This window comes from Delphinus delphis, chromosome 3 (assembly GCF_949987515.2).
Source record: "Delphinus delphis chromosome 3, mDelDel1.2, whole genome shotgun sequence".
Taxonomy (NCBI): domain Eukaryota; kingdom Metazoa; phylum Chordata; class Mammalia; order Artiodactyla; family Delphinidae; genus Delphinus; species Delphinus delphis.
In genome coordinates, this window is record NC_082685.1 from 171,950,658 (window position 1) to 171,969,417 (window position 18,760).

The 18,760-nt window shown below is 57.5% G+C and overlaps 1 protein-coding gene and 1 long non-coding RNA gene across 3 annotated transcripts in view; one reads left to right on the plus strand and one right to left on the minus strand.

Moving 5' to 3' along the window:
• Positions 1-1,869: 1,869 nt before the first annotated feature.
• On the minus strand, positions 1,870-17,091 carry LOC138414047 (uncharacterized). Its single transcript, XR_011246437.1, has 3 exons — positions 16,782-17,091; positions 2,584-2,739; positions 1,870-2,083 (listed from the first exon to the last, which is right to left on the minus strand). It is a non-coding gene; the product is annotated as an uncharacterized lncRNA (long non-coding RNA).
• The window catches only part of LPCAT1 (lysophosphatidylcholine acyltransferase 1), a 41,339-nt gene continuing 38,783 nt past the window's right edge, over positions 16,205-18,760 (plus strand). For both annotated transcript variants that reach the window (XM_060009693.1, XM_060009694.1), the window contains exon 1: positions 16,205-16,443. In XM_060009693.1, coding sequence (XP_059865676.1) covers positions 16,309-16,443 — 135 coding nt within the window. In that variant the 5' untranslated portion in view covers positions 16,205-16,308. The remainder of the gene's footprint in view (positions 16,444-18,760) is intronic.

The following is an 18,760-nucleotide window of genomic DNA, read 5'->3' on the forward strand; positions in this document are numbered from 1 at the left end:
TTCAGCGGCATTCAGTGCATTCTCAGCCCTATGCTACCATCACTGGCTCTTTCTTCACCCCGGACTCATTTGTTTTCTAAACCGTTTATTCAACAGACGTTCTGGAGGCTGTCAGGAGGGCCGGCAAGACGCTGGGACAGCCAGTGAAGGAGCTAACAGGCCTCCCCCTGTCCTCGGCGGCCGGCCCTCGGGGACGCGTCAGCGGTGAGAAGCGGGGACTCCCCGGCTTTTGCCCGAGGGCCGAGCTTTGTCCCCTCTGACCTGTGAGGTGACGCGTGGGGCCGTCACCCCGGCCACGCAGGGCGGCCCGCTTGCGGACCGGACGCCACTGCATCTCAAGGAGCTGCCCCCAGAGAAGAGCTGCTGAGAGCACCTGGTGGCGCAAACCGGCTCCCGGACGCCGCTGACGAGGGCTGTCTGTGGGCAGATGACGCTCCTTCCGTGCAGGTTCCAGATCTTCTGGAGCAGAGATGAGAGCCAGATGAGCTGGTGAGAGGGGCCCCGGCCCTAAAGGGCTCATCCTGGAGGGAGGCAGGCGGCTGCTCTGTTCTGTTCTGTTCAGAGAGCAGCTTTCACGGTGTGGTCGGCGTCCTGGCCCGGGGTCGGGCGGCAGGAGGGGCGGCTCCGAGAACAGCCCAGCCCTGGGGTCCCAGGAGGTGTGGGGCGGGGGGACCCGGGATGCCCCCGGCACCTTCTTCATGTGCAGCCAGCAGGGCCACAGCGCGGCCACGGCTCCCCCGGGTTTGCCGACGGCACGGGCTCCTCGGCACAGGCCTCGGCCACATGTCCGGTGGGTAGAGGGAGGGTCGGCCTGCAGTGAGGCCGCCGGCTCGGGACGCGCCCTGGACAGAGGCACAGGGTCGGGGGATGGCTCAGGACCAGCTCGGGGTGCGGACAAGAGGCCCCGGCCGGGTCAGCCCCCTAGTCTGCAGCCAGGCTGGTCCTGACTGTGTCACTCCAACCGCCCAAGGTGTCGCCGATTTTCACTCGCCTTCTCCTGAGCGGCGAGTTCCACCGGACCTTGGTAACAGAGCCATCGGGGAGCCGTCCCCAGAGCGAGGCAGGCCACTGGGGTGCCCTTCACATGACGGCACTCAGGACTGGGGAGGAAGGCGGCTGTTCCGTGTCTCACGGGGTCTGGAGCTTACACAACTGCAGGTGCTTTCTTTAAGGAGAAAGGTGTACAATTACAGTAATAGATCAGGACGGCACTGAACACCTGTGTGGAGTGAGAACAGAAGAGGCCACACAGCACGAACATTCTAAAGCTGCAGGACAAGGTCAGATGCGGGAGGAGTGCCCTCCCCGGGGCCGCGCCCTCTCCGCTCCCCGGCTGGTCCACACCTTGGACACAGGGAGTCCCGAGCCCAGCCCAGCCAGGCCACGTTTACTGACAGCTTAGGGAAGTTTCCTTCCGCTTTGCCCTGCGGAAGGGCTGCCCTTCTGAGGCAGGAAGGGGGCAGGGCACAGCCTTTAAAAGCACGACAGAGCCCAAGGACACGACAGAAGCTGGTTGGAACAACCAGACGGCTGACAAGCAGACCTCCGCTAGACCCCGAGCCCAGTATCCGCTCATTGTAACACATCAGCTGCGTGACTCACCCGCGGGAGCCAGGAGAGTTCTGAGGGTGACCACGGAAGGCCCAAAGCGGGCGACGCCCAACTCCCAGAAACTTCCCAGCCCTCCAGCCCTCCTACTCACCAGCCTGTGGCATTACCCAGCCCCATAAAGGCCGACGACCCCGCACCCCGGCCCTCTCGGCTTCTTGCTTCTCTCTCTTCCGTCTATGGAGTGTGTTTCTCCCTGAATAAACCCTCTCTCTCTACCGTGGCTCGCTCTTGAACTCCTTCCTGTGCGAAGCCCAGATCCGCACTCGGCAGCCGTGCCCGGGACTCGGATGGGACCCGGGAGGTGACCATCTTCCCACACCTCACTCTCTTACCTGCAACGCTTGGACCTCAGCTGTGCCAACTTCTCACCCCGCCTCAGCCTCCGGGCTCGGCCAGGTCCTGGGTGCCCCAGGGGTACCCTGCTTCACTCTTCCGCCTTGAGGGTCACGGAGGTCCACGTGGGCCATGGGGCCTGGGGGGGGGAGGTCATGTGGAAGCCAGGACCTCGCCAGGGGAGGGGGCACCCCCTGGGCCTCGCCCCACATCCCAGAGAACACTCTGGAAGGGTCAGGAAAGAGGGGCCCTGAGGGTGACTGGGCCGGGGGGTTGTGGGTGAGGACACGGGCATCACTCTCTGGCCAATGGGGAGAAGCACCTCCCGGGGATGCTGTGGCAGTGGGGTGGACATCTGGCAGGGGCCAGGCCCCGCGGCTTCCTGGCAGAAAGAGGAAGGAAGAGGGTTTGCTTCTCTGACTTGGGCACTTTCTCACTGCGTGCACGGTTAGAGCAGAGGCACCGGGCTCCGGCGCTGCAATTGTCATAGTTGTCACCTGGGCCCCCTTGCTGTCCCCTCACCGTGCTCTGTGGCTCACTCCCCTCTGCTCATGGGGGACCTCGGGGCCCCCACGAGTGCTGTCGCTTCCTTCCTCTCACCTCGATCCCCTCAAACCCAGCCCCCAAGGGAGTGCCCACCTGGTCCAGTGCTGGGGGGTGACCCCACTGCCCCTCAGTCTCCCCCTCCTTCTTCCTCTCCGGGGCTGCGTCTCCTCTACGGACACCGCCGTCCACTCTGCCTCGCTCCATCTGTGTCCTGGAGCCGCGCCAGACATCTGGGCATCCCTTCCACGCCTGGAGGAGAGGAAAGAAATTGGCTTTGAGGATCTGAAAGAAACCACTGCCAAAGTAAACCTTAGTGTCCCCCACGGTGACAAATACCACAGTTGGTTACTCAGACAACCGAGATTCGAATGGAAACGTGTGGGTCCCAAAGACGCCGTGCGGGTCCACAGTCAACCAAGGAAGCGCTTTGCAACAGCAAATGGCAACATGTCCACAGATTTTATTTTCTACTGAATCTCCTATCACTAGAAACTTTCTTTACTACTGGGCTAAAGAAAAAATTTTCTTTAAGGATTAAGATAGAAAGATTTAAGTTGGAGCCTAAGAACCTTGTTACATACAGCTTGGGGGATTGACAAAAAAAGAAGAGGGAAATGGCAAGGATGTTATGGGTAAATCTGCAAGTCTGTCCTGCCTGCAGATGTTACTGAGAGCTTTATATCTCAAGGTAGAATACGCTTCCAAGGAAAGAAATCATTTCTGGAAAAAGGACCTTTTGAAAAATGTTTTATTTATTTATTTTTTTTTGCGGTACGCGGGCCTCTCACTGTTGTGGCCTCTCGTGTTGCAGAGCACAGGCTCCGGACGCACAGGCTCAGCGGCCATGGCTCATGGGCCCAGCCGCTCCGCAGCATGTGGGATCTTCCCGGACTGGGGCACGAACCCGCGTCCCCTGCATCGGCAGGCGGACCCTCAACCACTGCGCCACCAGGGAAGCCCCTGAAAAATGTTTGACTGGTTCACATTCTCACAGTGTGTCTTTACATTTGGACTTTGGATAAACTAGAGGAGTGGCTGTGTAACGTACCCGTGTCCCCAGGGATCCCAGCACAGGCGTCACCTGACAAGGGACTCCACCTCCAAAGCCCTCGGGGCGGGTCTGTCCTCTGCTCTCCAAGCCCTAACCCTGAAGACTTAATTGCTTAGACAGCAGGCCCAGACACCTGGGAATTCATTGGAATTCAGATTCACTGGGCATTCTTTTCGTTTGCTTGTTTTGGTTTGGTTTTTTAAGTTGATATGTTGTATTTTCACTTTTATTCAGTTCAAGGAATTTTTTTTTTTTTTTTTTTTTTTTTTGGCCACACGGCATGCGGGATCTAGTTCCCCAACCAGGGATCAAACTCGCTCCCCCTGCAGTGGAAGTCTTGGAACTGACTTCCAAGTGGAAGCCTGGAGTCTTAACCACTGGACCGCCAGGGAAGTCCCTGGGCACCCTTTTTGGGTGTGGGGAGACCCATCCCATCGCCCAGTGTGGGACCTGCAAGGAGCTGCCTTTTCACACTTCACGCCTGTGAAGTACGACCGTGGCTGCAGAAACGCCTGGGGGAGCAGACGCAAGGGCTGCACGGGGTCCCTGTGTTTTTACCCGTGTTCGCTTCATAGGTGGGTCTTGTCACCATCACACCTGTCGGGATCCTACAGGAATTCTTCATGATCGCTTAGCCACGTGGGACGTACGTCCTTTACCCCAGGTTGTGCTGTGCAGCTGCGATGCCCTCCCCCACCTCTGAAGAGGCACTGGACGCCAGGAACGAGGAAGTGGCCCTAAACCGTTTGGTTGAAGTCACTTCATGAATCATAATGATGGGTTGGAACAATAAGCCGCATTGTGAGCGCTGCACGAGTTCACCTCAAACATACTGTGCTGCTGTACGCAGCCTTTGCCCGGATTCCTTTTTAAAAAGGGAAGACAGAAGACCTGACTGCCCGCCCACGTGTGATTCAATGTCCGTTTGTCTCGGGTGGTTTCATATGCGGGAGGTGGGTCCCTCTGGTCGTATTGGGGGCTCCAGACCCCACCTACCCTCGCCCCCCAGCCCCTCCCCCAGCTCACTCCCCCGGGGACAGGACAGGCACGAGGCTGGACCATTTACTTAGTGATTACCTCCGTAACCCTCCTGACAACCATCAAAGAGGCAACAAGATCTGGACGCAGCCAGTCCCATGGACTCCAGTGAGAAAGGGGGGGAATTAGAATCCAGGCTTAGAGGCAGCCGCCTTCAGCCCCTGTCGACTTCAACTTCTCACAGAAGCACAGCATGCCTGTGAGAGTCAAACGTATGAGCTAACGGTTTAAAATAAAAGCGCACATCACATTTAGAGACAGGAAACAGCCTGCAATTGAAAGTAATAATAATAATTTGAAAAACATAAAAAGACGACAGCGCATTGGCGCAATTTGTTCCTGAGAGGCTGCGGTGTGGACAGAGGCCCACGGTCACGAACACTGAGCGGCACCTGAGCCAACGCGGGCCACGATGTTCCACCTCGCGGAAGAGGAGGTCCCTGCGGTTGGCACGGTGAGCGAGGAACAGCAGGACTGCAGGTTTAGATGCGGAAGCGGCTCACGCGTTTCATGCCGGCGCTGACAGCGATCGTTCACTAAGAACGTCCTGTGAGCCCACCTTTTGCTAAGGTTGGACATGAAGACGCTGTTTGCAGGGACCCCTGAGACACGCCGTCCCACTGACCCCCTTAACTTGTCCAAGGTTCCCCTCACGGCAAAGGGCCACCCCAAACCCCAACTCTCGGGCAGCCCCCGGGGGGCAGCCTTTGTTCCGGTGCCCTTGGTCAGCGAGCACGTTCATGTGTCTAAGTCATGTCACCGTGCACACGTGCTGGGGATGTATGTCCAGAGAAATGCGTGTGTGTTACACAGGAACAAACCCAAACTGTGAAAATGAAGAGTACAGGGCACATGGTCAGAGTAGGACCCACGAAGCTGCATGTGAATGTGGAGGAAGTCCTCTGCTCAAAGAGAAGGTGGGGAGATGCCCACGTCGAAACACACCACCTCTCCTGTAAGAATTGGGGCTCTCTGCTAAACACACGAAGTTGGCACTGCTTTTCCCCAGTAATCTAGTCAGTAGCAAAAATCACATCCAACTGGGCTTCCCTGGTGGTGCAGTGGTTGAGAGTCCGCCTGCCGATGCAGGGGACACGGGTTCGTGCCCCGGTCTGGGAGGATCCCACATGCCGCGGAGTGGCTGGGCCCGTGAGCCATGGCCGCTGAGCCTGCGCGTCCAGAACCTGTGCTCCGCAACGGGAGAGGCCACAGCAGTGAGAGGCCTGCGTACCGCAAAGAAACAAAAACAAACAAACAAAAAAATCACATCCAACTCTCCACAAAACCCCGTTTGCCGTCCAGGACCCAACTCTCAGAGAACTAGAACTGATTCCCTAACCTTCATGAAGCAGTTGACGCCTTGTGTTTTCCCAACCGCATCGAAACAAACTCTACCAAGAACTCAGGGATGTGCTCCTGTCCACCCCAAATTCCCGCTTCTCTGTGAAAAGAGCACTGACTCTGGCGGACGAGCACTGATGAAGACCGTGGGGGCTTCAGAGCACAGGCCACGCCAGGCGCCCTTCCACGCCCTTCCAGGCACCTCACCCGCGCTCACTCGGGGCTTCACAAAAACCCTGCAGACAGGTTCAGCTCCATCCTTATTTTGCAGATGAGGGAGGAAAGTGAGGCAGACAGAGGCGGTCCCTCCCGAGGTCACGGCAGAACCCGCGCTCCTGACCCCACTCTGCTGTCTTGCTGTGTCACAGAGTGTAACTCCCATGACTAAAAAGACGTGGGACTTGGGTCAACTTGTCCCAACGGTGAGATCACCATTGGTTACAAGAGGGTTTCCAGGATAACCCTTTAATTCTGAGCCCGGATGAAAGGAGAATTGCTGAGAAAACAACCCCGCTCATATCAGACAAGTTTGCCCTAGCACGGGGATTGGCACAGCTGGACGGCATGAAAGTATTTCCTTTACAGCTTGAAGAATACAACTGCAGAAGAATCGGATTCATTTTGGGTTTTCAATGCCTGTTCTAACTGGGGGGTCATTTGGGAATTCCCTGGTGGTCCCGTGGTTAGGGCTCTGTGCTTCCACTGCTGGGGGCGCAGGTTCCATCCCTGGTCAGGGAACTAAGATCCCACATGCCGCGTGGCGAGGCCAGAAAAATGGGCGTCATTCTAAAAACACACGACGACGTGAAATATATGCTGTTCAACTCGGACTAAACATGCTTTCCGGGAACCAAGGGCTGCACGCCCAGTTCTGAGCGCAGAGTCCTGACTCAGAAGCCCTTCCTCAAACCCAGGAGCTCCTTTCCACCCCTTGTCTTAAGAGATACACCCTCCTTATTGTGTCTCTAAATCAAGTGGCTTATGAAAGCCCTGTGCTCCAATACAAGTTCCCGGCCTTATCAATTTAAGTGCTGAAACTAGGCACAGGGCTCCTGGTATGACCGACACCCCGAGGTCAAGGAGCCGGATCAGGTGATTCCCTGCAGCCTCTGTTCTCGGAGACCACGTGCCCCTGCTCAGGACGACGCCCCTGTTTGCTGAAGCAAGAACCACTTGTACAAAGTGAGCCCCGGGGCTGCCGCAGCCGGGGCGCCAGTGCACTGGGAGGACGTGAAGAGGACAGGTGTGCAGGCAGGGATGTGTGCAGGTGTGTGAACAGGTGCAGGTGTGCCTGCAGGTACAGGCTGTGAGCAGCACAGCCCGGGGTGCCCATGGCTCCACGGCCCAACCCACCCACACCTGCCATACTTGCTCACTTCCAGGTGTGAGGGAGGGATGTCGCACTACCCGTCTATGTAAGAGGTCTCGCCGGAGATCTGGTGCCCAGCCCGCATGTCCCCAAGAGAGGACTACAGGGAGGGAGGGGCAGGCCACGCCCCCCCACTCCTGGCCCCACGTGCTGCAGACACCTGGGGCCTGGAGTGGATGAGGTTCTCAGCTCCTCACTCACTACTTTCCTCCTGGACCTCTTTCCAGACTTTCCCAAATGCCCTCTCCTCCTTGGAGACCTCCGTGACCTTCCAGTAGGAGTTACTGCTCCCTTCCTCAAGCTTCTGGGTCTTTCCAGCCCCTCTTTCCCCCAGGCACCTGCTGGGCCCACCTGGGCAGGTGTTATCCCCCAGCTCGGGGCAAACCCACATCCTTGTCCCAACCTCCCGGCCAGAGCTTGGGATGTACTAAGGGTTAGTCAATCATGAATATGAAGATTTAAGCCACTACACCCATCTAGAAGAAACTTTTTGCTTCTCTAAATGAGTCTATTTTCTCTCTCTCTCTCTCTCCCTCTCTTTTTCAAACAATAATGTGATACAACCAAAATGTCTCAGGAGCCTAGAGCGAAGGTGGCATCTTTGAGAAACATCTCCTGAATCCCTACGACGTTCTAGGGCTTCGAGGCGAATAAAAAGGTTCGGGAGATGTCAGACCACCCAGGGCAGGAGGCCCTCCTGACGGGAGAGCAGGGTGGGCTTTGGGGAGTGAAGTGGTGTGGGAAGGGGTGGAGAGGGGCCAGGCCAAAATGTCCTGTAGAAATTGGGATGAGAACCAACAAGGGGACTGAAGAGGAAGCGGGAGACGGGCATATTCAGAGGGGTTTCAAGGGGCCTCCTAAGTCTATTTCAGTGCACAAAGATCAATACCTAAGTCTATTTTGTCGATACGAAAAGATCAAAAACATACCTCCCTGGGCTTTGCTTAGGTTTTGTGGGGATTTTTGTTTTTGTTTTGTTTGTTTTGGTTTTGCTTGGGCTTTTTTCAGTCCAAGCATCCCTAGTGGCCTATAGATTCGTTAGGATTAAGTTTGCTTGCAAGCAACAGAAAAATCCGAAACAATAACCACTTAAAGATAGAAGCGTACTTCTCACAACCACGAAGGCCAGCGGTAGCCACCCAGGGCTGGGAGCATCCTCCACATGGTCCGGGACTTGGGTTCCTTCTCTCCGATTGGTCTGCTAGGATGCCTTCCACTCCCAAAGTTGTTTCATGGCTCAAGATGGATGCTGCAGCTCCAGCCATTACATTCCCCTTCCAGCCAGCAGAAAGGCACCCTTGCTTAAGGGCACTTCCCAGAGGTTCCACAAATCTTGTGCTTTTGCCCCATCTGCTGCTGGAACGTAGTCATATGACCACAACTAACTGGCAGGTAGGTTAGGAAATGCAGTCTTTATCCTGGGTGGCCGTGCTTCCCTGTGAAACGTGCGTATTCCATCACGAAGGAGGTGCGGATGGGTGTGGCCTGGCCTCTACCCCCCTCCTCAACGTGAACGCCCTCCTTCAGGAATATGTCCTTCTTCCGAAAAGTGAGGTCTCCGTTTGCAACTTTGTAAAACTAATTGGACACAGTATTTCTCAATGCCAACTGGAAACAATTACTGTAAGCAATTTTTTTCATAAAAGATCACTCCTTTGAGAATATATTTTCATATTTGTGCTTTCTTTTGACATTTCGGGAAGCAAAATTACATGCAAACATTTGTTCTGCAAACCCAATGTGTGAAGAAGCTGTGCCTCTGAGTTCCAAAATCTGTTTAGTTTGCACAGAGGCCCACGGAAGAGCATCATCTCAGCTCATGTTCCACTCCAAGGATCGTCTTCTTAATGCCACAGAAAATGGAACGCTGCTAAGGGGACACCGCTAAGAGAGGGGCCGTGGGATGACGAGACTTTAAACCCCTGCGGCCCCTTACAGCTGCATCTCTGTGTAAGTGGCTTCCGATCACCAGCGTTACCCCACGTGAGTTGTAAGTGCTCACCTGAATATTAAATGACAGTCAAAAATTACACATCAGGGGGCTTCCCTGGTGGCGCGGTGGTTGGGGGTCCGCCTGCCGATGCAGGGGACGCGGGTTTGTGCCCCGGTCCGGGAAGATCCCACATGCCGCGGAGCGGCTGGGCCCGTGAGCCATGGCCGCTGAGCCTGCGCGTCTGGAGCCTGTGCTCCGCAACGGGAGAGGCCACAGCGCTGAGAGGCCCGCGTACTGCAAAAAAAAAAAAAAAAAAAAAAAATTACACATAAAATACAGAAAAATGTCAAGTATCTGGATCCTTACTTGATGTCCAATGTCTGTAACTTTGAGGAAAATGGTTTTGTCTGGAATCCAAGTGTTATAAAAATAGGACCTCTCTCTGGAAGGCCACCTGCAGAGATGGATGGCCACAGGGCAAGTCCCTCCTGACACGTGAGCTGAAGGAACGACGCCTGGAAACACGGCCGCGGCCTTCACTGGTCCTGGCTTAGATCTTGACCTCAGTCTCTGCACCTCCATTTTCCTATCTATAAAATGGCCCTACTTGGCCCGAGTGTGAGGGGAAGGGGGAGGGGAGGGAGGGAAAAAGCGGTCGGGAGAGAAGGGGGAGACTGGGGAAGGTGCTGACGGGGGTGGACGAGGTCAGGGGAGCCGCCAGCCAGGGGAGAGTGGACAGAGACTCCAGGGGCGTCTGGGAGCCCCGGCAGTAAGGTGGACGAGGGGCGTGGCCAGCAGTGAGATGCCCAGGAGCGTCCAGATGCCGACGGACCAGGGCCCAGCAGTGTGGGCCCCAGGACCGGCCGTGGGAGGGTGGGGAGCCCGGGGTGGCAGCGGGTCCGGGCGGCCGGGGGTGCGGCTGCGCCAGCCCTCGGAGAGGACGGACACCTCGGGCCCCTCTGCTGTCCTGACACCTCCAGAGGGTTCTGGGCCCTCCCCGGTGCCAGAGAGCAGCCCGTGCTGAGGGCACCAAACCAACACAGGCAAGACAGTGACGCTGCCCAGGCCACCAGCACCCGGGCAGCCCGGCTCCAGCCACGGCCACGGGTGGAGCTGGACGCCGGCAACGAGACTTGCGCGGGCACATCCTCGCCTCTGCCAGGTCTGAGGAGGGGGAAGGGCTCTGAAATCCTCCAACAAGAGGCCAGACCTCCCCTGTGTGTGCTGGTGGCTCAGCCCGTGCTCGCGGAGACGCAGGCGTGAGCTCCATCCAGAGCCTAGGGGACACCGACACAGCCAGGCTTTCTTTAAGGGACCACGTAACGTAAACTCCTGAGCGTGCAAAAGCAATATTGTCTTTGTGCTTCCATGCTGGACTGTGCACCTTGAATCTAAATTGAGTACAGAGAAGATGGCGCTCTTCACTGTGCACTAGACAAACGCTGCGTAATAACGCTCAACTGGCTGACGTCCATCAACATTATATTTTGATAGGTTGAAGTCCCCAGATAGGTAATATTTTCTTTCTTTTTTTTCCCTCCAAATTGCATCAGTGTTCGGTTGAGTAAGAAAGCACGACGGGGGATACTTCACGGCCTTAGAAACGCGCTCACACACAGTCCCCTTCTGCGCACGTCGACACCCGTCCCCTGCCCTGTGGAGGGCCCCGGGGGAAGGATTCAGGCCCTGCAGCCCCGTCCCCATGGCTCACGGGCGGCACGGGGACCCCTCCCCACCTCGAGCCCTCCGAGGACTGGACGGGCAGCGGGTGCCCGGAGCAGAAGAATCCTCAGTGCACTGGGTGCTGGGGTATTTTATGGGTATTTTATGGCCAAATGCGTACAGAAAACTCTCCCAAGGGATCAGCAAGGTAACGTAACAAGGAGAGCGGCGGGCGTGCAGTGAGACGAGGCCCCAGTGCAAGTGGGGCCACGAGGCCCACAGAAGAACTTGCTCCAGGGCCGGTGCAGCTTGTGACGTCCTGAGCCATCCTTTGCAGACGCCACCAGGTTGCTTCTGGACGTGGCGTTCTGGCTGAGCTGCTTCCACCGAGGTGATAGCCCCCAGCCCACGGGAAGAGGGAGCCCTGAGCCCTGACCTCTGTGGGGTGGTGGAGGGGACAGAGGCTGTATTTTATCTTTAGCATCTATTCACAGATTTTGCCAAGATTGCCCAAGATTAGCTGGCCATAATGGGCTGGATCATGCTCCCCAAAAGAGATGTGTCTAAGTCCCGACCCCTGGTACCTGTGGAAAGAGCGTGACCTTATTTGGAAACAGTGTCTTTGCAGATGTGATTACAGTAAGACCTCCAGGTGAGACCCAGGGATTTAGAGCAGGCCTTCCACCCAGTGACTGGTGTCCTCCTAATAGAAAGAAGAGGGCGGCTGGAGACCCACAGACAGACACTGCCCTATAGCTACTAAAGAGACTGAATTTCAGTTAAAAACACTCCCAGAAAGAAAACTGCACACCCAGATGGCTTCATGGGAAATTCTACCAAATATCGAAAGAAGAGATAGAGCCAGCTCCACACACACTCCTCCAGAAATTTCAAGAGAACTGAACAACCGCTTCTAAGGCTAACATCACTCTGATTGCAAATCCAGACACGAATGTTATAGGAAAGGAAGCAGCATCCTGCGTGAGTACAGATGCCAGTTTTCTTTTCAAATGTTTGCAAATAGAATCCACAATGTAAACAAAGGACAGTACATCAAGCCTAGGTGGGAGAAGACAGGGATGTCCACGTCACCGCTTCTACTCAGAAGTATACTCAAGGGCTTCCCTGGGGGCGCAGCGGTTGAGAGTCCGCCTGCCAATGCAGGGGACATGGCTTCGAGCCCTGGCCCGGGAAGATCCCACATGCCGTGGAGCAACTAAGCCAGAGAACCACAACTACTGAGCCTGCACTCTAGAGCTCACGAGCCACAACTACTGAGCCCACGTGCCACAGTTACTGAAGCCCGCGCGCCTAGAGCCCATGCTCTGCAACAAGAGGAGCCACCGCAATGAGAAGCCCAACGAAGCAGCAACGAAGACCCAACGCAGCCATAAATAAATAAATAAAAAAAAACCGTCCCATCAGTCCCATTTGGGAATTCCCTGGCTGTCCAGTGGTTGGGACTCTGCGCTTTCACTGCTGGGGCACAGGTTCAATCCCTGGTCCGGGAACTAAGATCCCATAAGCTGAGCAGCACAGTCAAGAGGAAGGAAAAAAAAAAAAGGTCCCATTTACAGCAGCATCAAAACATAAAACAATTAGGGGCAGAATTAGAAAAACATAGGTAAGACCTATAAGTGATAAGCAAAATCATGAAACATTGCTGAGAAAAATTAAAGAAAACCTAAATCAATGAGATATATACCATGCTCAGGGATAGATAACAATATTACTAAGATGTTGAATTTCCCAAATTAATCAGTAGGTTTCACACAATCTCATTAAAAATCCCAGCAGATGTGTTTGAGATATTAACAAATTGATTCTAAAATTTCTATGGGAAGTGAAAGGATCTGGAAGAGGAACAAAGTTGGAGGACTTACATTATCTAATTTCAAGGTTTAACACAAAGCTTCAGTAATCAAGGCAGTGTGATGTTAGCACAGGGGTCGATGTACAGATAAATGAAACACTACACGGGGTCCAGAAATGGACCCCATACTCACGTCACAAAGTTGCCAAGGTAAGTCAACGGGGCAAGGATGTTCTCGTCAATGATGGTGCTGGATATCCAGAGAGAAAACAATATAAGCCTCTGTCTCCACCCTCACCACAGGGCTTCACAAACAGTAATTTCCAATGGAATCTAGACCTACAAGGCTAAAGCTAAAACTATAACACTTTTTAAATTAATTAATTAATTAATTAATTTGGCTGCATTGGGTCTTCGTTGCTGCGTGCGGGCTTTCTCTAGTTGCGGCGAGCGGGGGCTACTCTTCGTTGCGGTGCGCGGGCTTCTCATTGCAGTGGCTTCTCTTGTTGCGGAGCACGGGCTCTAGGCATGTGGCACCAGCCCAGGAACGCGCCAACCAACGGAATAAAATAGAGCCTCCAGAAGTAGCTGCACAGACACTCCTCTTCATGCCCAAAGCGAGACCACAAGTGGAGACACAGACTGATCAACGGTGTTGAAAATATTGGGTCACTGCGTAAGAAGAAAAATCTGTAGCTGGGTTAGAAACAACCGTGAAAGGCAGAACTAAAAATAAATATTAGAAGAAAATGAAAGAATGTCTCTTCCTCTCCTGTAAATAACTCTGGAATTCAAAAACTAAACAAACCAAAACTACCTCATCACCCAGGAACAGGCAGGTACCTCCCGCGCTCCGTGCATCTGGAGCGCAGGAAGTGGTTCTCTCTACATCCACCTTCACCAAACCGAGCACAGCAAGAGCGGGGAGCTGCAGGGACACAGCTGTGTCCCCAGAGCACAGCCAGCAGCTCCTGGGTCCCAGTGTCCAGGGTCCAAGAGTTCCTGGGGATTCCAGGCGACTGGCTTTAGTGGTTAAACGACCCACCTGGTGGTTTTTTCCAAAACCAGGAAACTAAGGCCCAAAATGACTGGAAAGCTTTCTTTCTCCTCTAGCAAAAGGAACTGCTTATAACTGCCTGCCCAAGACCAGCTTCTCCCAACCAAGCTTCCAGAGCCCTCTGGGACTTCCGGAACATTCCATCACACTATGAAAATTGAAGCCTAGGTGTGAATGACCAGTGCAAGCCAACAAGCTTCCCAGCCCCTCTTCCGAGCCCGCAGCACCCTCCCCCAGCCCCTACCCGGCCTTCTCAGTCCGCCAAACTGACTCCCCTCCCCCCCACCCCCCGCACGGAGGTCCCTCATCCCCAGCGGGTAACTGTCCTCCTTTCCAGCTGTAGCAGACAGGGCTCCCCATCCCATCCCAGCCCGTCCTGTCCCTTCCCCTGATCCGGGATCCTTCAGGACTGAGACGGGGCCACAGCGGTGGTTTCAACCTCCCCTGTAGGGCTGGCTTTTTGCCTCCTGCCCCCAGCCCTTCCCCAAAGAGACAGTCCTGGATCCGAACCCCTCCCCTCCCCAGGCCTCCACTTCCCTCCTACTCCTCTGTCACCCAACTTTCCCCACGGCCCAGTGCAGGCTGGTCTCCACCGCTGGCTACTGCCACTGAGTGGCCACCCCAGTTCTATCCTGGTCGGTCCTCCTGGCGGGGGCGACTCCAGAGCATCACCCCTGGCTCCCAGCCCCGCTCTCCTGGCTGTCTTCCGCCCTCCTCGGCCACTCGGGGCCCACCAGGCTTCTGCTCGTTGTCAATGAGTGGAGCGTGCCTCCCTCACCCCTTTCCCCTCACACTGCCCAGCCCCCCGCACCATCCCACCAGCTCTCCCAGCCGTCAGAGCACCTGAGCACCGAACGTCCAGGAGGTCAGCAGAGGGCCAATGGCCTAGAGGCAGAGGAGACGGAGCCCACCTGTGTCCACCAGCAAACGAGGCCCATCATGACCCCCGGTGCTTTCGTGTGGTCACAGCATGGTGGCGACGGCAGGCACTGCTCCAGTTGCCTTTTACAGATGTGACAACCGAGGTTCTGAGGAGTGTTCACTCGCCCGGGTCGAGCATGAGGCTTTGAAGAAGTTTGGACCCAGCCCTGCACTTTCCCTTCTGTATTAACAATGCACGCAGGATGCCGGCGACTTCAGGGGGGACCACTGGCCTCCCTTTTGGCCCTCCTTGCCCCAACGTCTCTCTCTCTCCATCAAAACACAGAAGGGTCCTCAGCATGGCAAGGCTTCACCACGGCATCCGTGAGGGTATTGGCTGTGTTATCAGAGGGCAGATCACTCCCTGACGTGCTGCCCAGGAGAACGCAGATGCCCCAGGAGCCCAGGGCTTTGGAGAAGGTCAGCCAGGCAGCCCCAGAACGATGTGGGAAGAACTGGGGCTCCTCCCCAAGGTTTCGGGAGTCCTTCCTCACCCGCCACCCACTGCCTTCTCCTGCTCTCCGTCACGTGCCTGTCGGGCCACAGGAGAGATCTGCGGAAACGTGGCTGTTCTTGATACTAAAGGTTTGCGGTGACTTTCTGAAATTTATAGACTTTGAACAGGGAGTTATTCTGCATTTGCCCTAGTTAGTACTGTGCCACAAGTTAGGGATCCCCTGTGTACCCCCTTCACCCAAAAGAGTAATCCCAAGAACTAGAGTCCTCAGGGAATGAGAAAGATTCATCACCCCCTTCTCAAACCACTGGGTCCCTGGACCCTGTGGTCTGAGTGGACCGCGTGCATCTGGGATGAGGCCTGCCCTCAGGGGCTCCTGGTGCAGCCCACAGCCAGGGCTGGCAGGACCACGGGGCAGCGCAGCGTAGCCCATCTGGGGAGGACAGGTGAGGAGGAAGAAAAGCCAAGGGAGCTGGGTCTGGGACGGGGACCCCGTGGAACCTCTCACACGTGCGCCTGGCCAGGCGCTGCTCAACAGCGCCCCTCGGGATTTGGGCAGCTGGGGCTGCCTCCCTTGGGGACTGCTCTGGGGCTCTGCACCCACAGCCCGGGGTAGCGCGTGCCCGCCCCATCTCCACGTCGCTGCACTCCTTCCGCTCCACAGGCCGCGCCCCGGCTCGGCGCCCTGAGCGGCGGAAGGGGGCAACGTGGCGGGCCGCGCCGCGCTGCGTACTCGATCTCCCCTTCTCCGGGACCAGGCCCGCCTCGTGAGTCCCTGTGGTCAGGCCACCGCGAGAGGCTCTCCGCCAGGGCCTCGGCGCCCCTCGGGACCCGCGCCCAGCGGCTCCCGCTGGCACACCCGGGAGCAGCGCGCGTAGCCCTGGCCCGTCCGCGCGCGCTGGGGCGGTCTCTCCGGGCCCGCGGGGGGCGGGGCGAACAAGCACGCCCCTCCCCGGTCCGCCCCGCCCACCCCGCCGGCGCCCCCCGCCCGCCCCGCCCCGCCCACGTCATGCAGCCTCCCCTCCCGCGCCTGCGCGGCCGCGCGCCTGGCCCGCTCCAGACGCCGCGCATCCTCTGCCCGCGCCCGGCGCCCCGCGCCCAGCTCAGCGCCCGGCTCCGCGACCCGCTCCTCGCCCGGCCCGGCGCCCCGCTCCCCTCGCCGCGGGCGGCGCGGCCATGAGGCTGCGGGGACGCGATCCCCGAGCCGCCCCCGCCTCCAGCGCGGGGGCCGGCGACGCGCGGCGGCTGGCGCCCCCGGGGCGGAACCCTTTCGTGCACGAGCTACGACTCAGCGCCCTGCAGAAGGCCCAGGTGGGTGTCCGTCGTGTGCCCAGCCCGCCCCGGGCCCGGGGCCGCGCCGAGGGTCGGGGATGCGCGGCCGGAGGGGGCTGGGAAGGGGACCTTGGGCGCGGCCCAGCCCCGCGGCGCCCGGGGCCCGCGATCGCCACACTTCCCTGCGACCCGCAGCCTGCATCCCCCGCCGTCCTCACCCCATCCCCGGTTCCCGTCACCCTGGTTCCCACCGCCAGTGCCCTGAACCTGGCTCCGCATCCCTTTTCCCCAGGTCCCCGCTCCCGGCTGCATCCCCCTCTCCTTGATCCCTGGACCCCGCAGCCCTTTGCCCTGGCCTCTGCACCCCAATGTCGTACCCGCACCCCGGTCGGTCGGCGCCGCGCGCTCTCCTGGTCCCGGCGTCCACTGCCGCCGCGTGCAGGCCCCGCGCGGTACCGGAGCGGCTCCCCCTGGATGTGACTTCGTCACTTGATGCGCTTCGTGTGGGGGGACCTCTTTGGTCACTTGAGTCAGTGCCGGCGGCAGTGGGGTGCGGGCTGTGGGCTCCCTGGAGCTGCCGGCAGGACGGTTCTGCGTCTGCGGGTTTCCACGTTGTTTCTGGGGGACTCCCTTGGGGGTTAGTCTGCGGCCAGAGTCGGTCGCGGCCAGCCTGGTGCAGCCTGGGGTACAGCGCGCAGGCAGCCTGCTTCTGGCTCGTTTTATCTGCGGGGTGGTCTGGTCCTGGCTGAGGGACGGCGGCTGCAGGAGGCAGGGCGGCCCCTACACTTGTCCCCTGCCTTCACGTGGCTCCCGACCTGGAGGGGTACTTCTCTGACCTGCTGGGATCTCTGAGCTGACCGTGAGCTGTGTCCGCATTTCTGGAGGATTGCTCACAGGAGGGCCTTTCTTTGACTCCAAAACTATGCATAGAAGCAGGGAAGTTTCAGGTCTTCAGGGGTTGTCTAGCCGGTGGGGCGTACACCTCCAGCAACACTTTCTGTGGGAAGATCGGAGTTTTTTAAATGTGTAAAATAACTCATCTGAAATCATATTAAAGTGAAAAGTTCTTGAAGTCAGTCTAAAACTGTCATTTCCCCAGATGCCTGCCTCTTCTCTAACAGCCCCCTTGGTGGGCCCGATGGTTGTCAGTGGGGAGCAGAAACGGGCAGAAGACTGGTGGGGGGCGGAGAACGGAGAGTGGCAGCCCCCCTGGAGACACGAAAGGACAGGGCCGTCCCACCCCGCCCGCCATGTGGTCCCCGGTGCCTCCCCCCTCGTCCTCATTGGCTCACACGCCCCCTTGTCTCCCCCAGGTGGGGCTCACAGTGGCTTCCTCTGAGCTCCTGAGTGAGCCCCCGTCACTGTCACACCCCCGCCCCCTGCTTCCAGGGTCTTCCTCCCGCTGCTTAGAGCCCTCGGGAGGGGGCTCCCTGGGATGGAGCCCTGAAGCCTTCGGGTGGTTTCCGGCGCCCCCCAGGCCTGTCACCCTTGCTCCTGCTGCTGCAGAGCTGGCCCCTTTCCGCTCCTAACCCCTCTCTCCCGGCCCCTCTGCTCCTCCCTCAGGTCTGGGGTGAACTGTCTCCACCAGCAGGAAGCCCCCTGCGCCCTGGAGGGCCTCCTCCGTGTCCCTGTCACACTGGCAGCCCCCGTTGCTGCGGGCGCACGGGGCGGGGGGTCAGGTCTGTCCTGCCCGGGACCGTGCTCACTGCCCCAGGGGATGGAGGAGCCGCACGCAGAGCCAGCTGGCTGTTGAGGGAATGAACGGGCGAAGGGACAGATGTCAGAGCAGAGTCTGAAACCCTGACCCCCTTCAGGTGGCGGCCACAGGGTTGGGAATTGGAGGATCCCAGCTGTGGGCTGTTGTCTCAGCATCTGGATGAGTTCAGAAGAAGAATAGGTGTGTGGGAAAAAAAGAACAGGTGGGTGGCATGTTTTCACCTGCCTCCAAGGGAGGGATACTTTGTTTGTACCTTATTGCAGTGTTTCAGAGGCCGGGTCAGAATAATCTTGGTGTATTTGTAACAAAGCCCTGTTTCTGCCCAGGGGTCTGAGGCCCCAGGTGTAGTCTGTACTCTCCAGTTTCCAAGTCCAGCTCTGCAGAGGCATTTCGCTTTTTACCAGCAATGTTCTGCAAAACTCTCCCCCTTTACCATACTTTGTTACAGTAAAGTTTGAGCAGAGTGGACTTGGCCTATGCAAGCAAAGAAAGCCCACCTCCCGATGTCAGTACATAAATGGATCCTGCAGTGTCCGAGACAGCCGGGGCCGCTCAGAGCTCACCTGAATTCTGAGTTGAGATAGAACAGTAAGCGTGCCTATATTTACCTGCTGGCCTTTGCTGTAGGGGAGGGGCTGC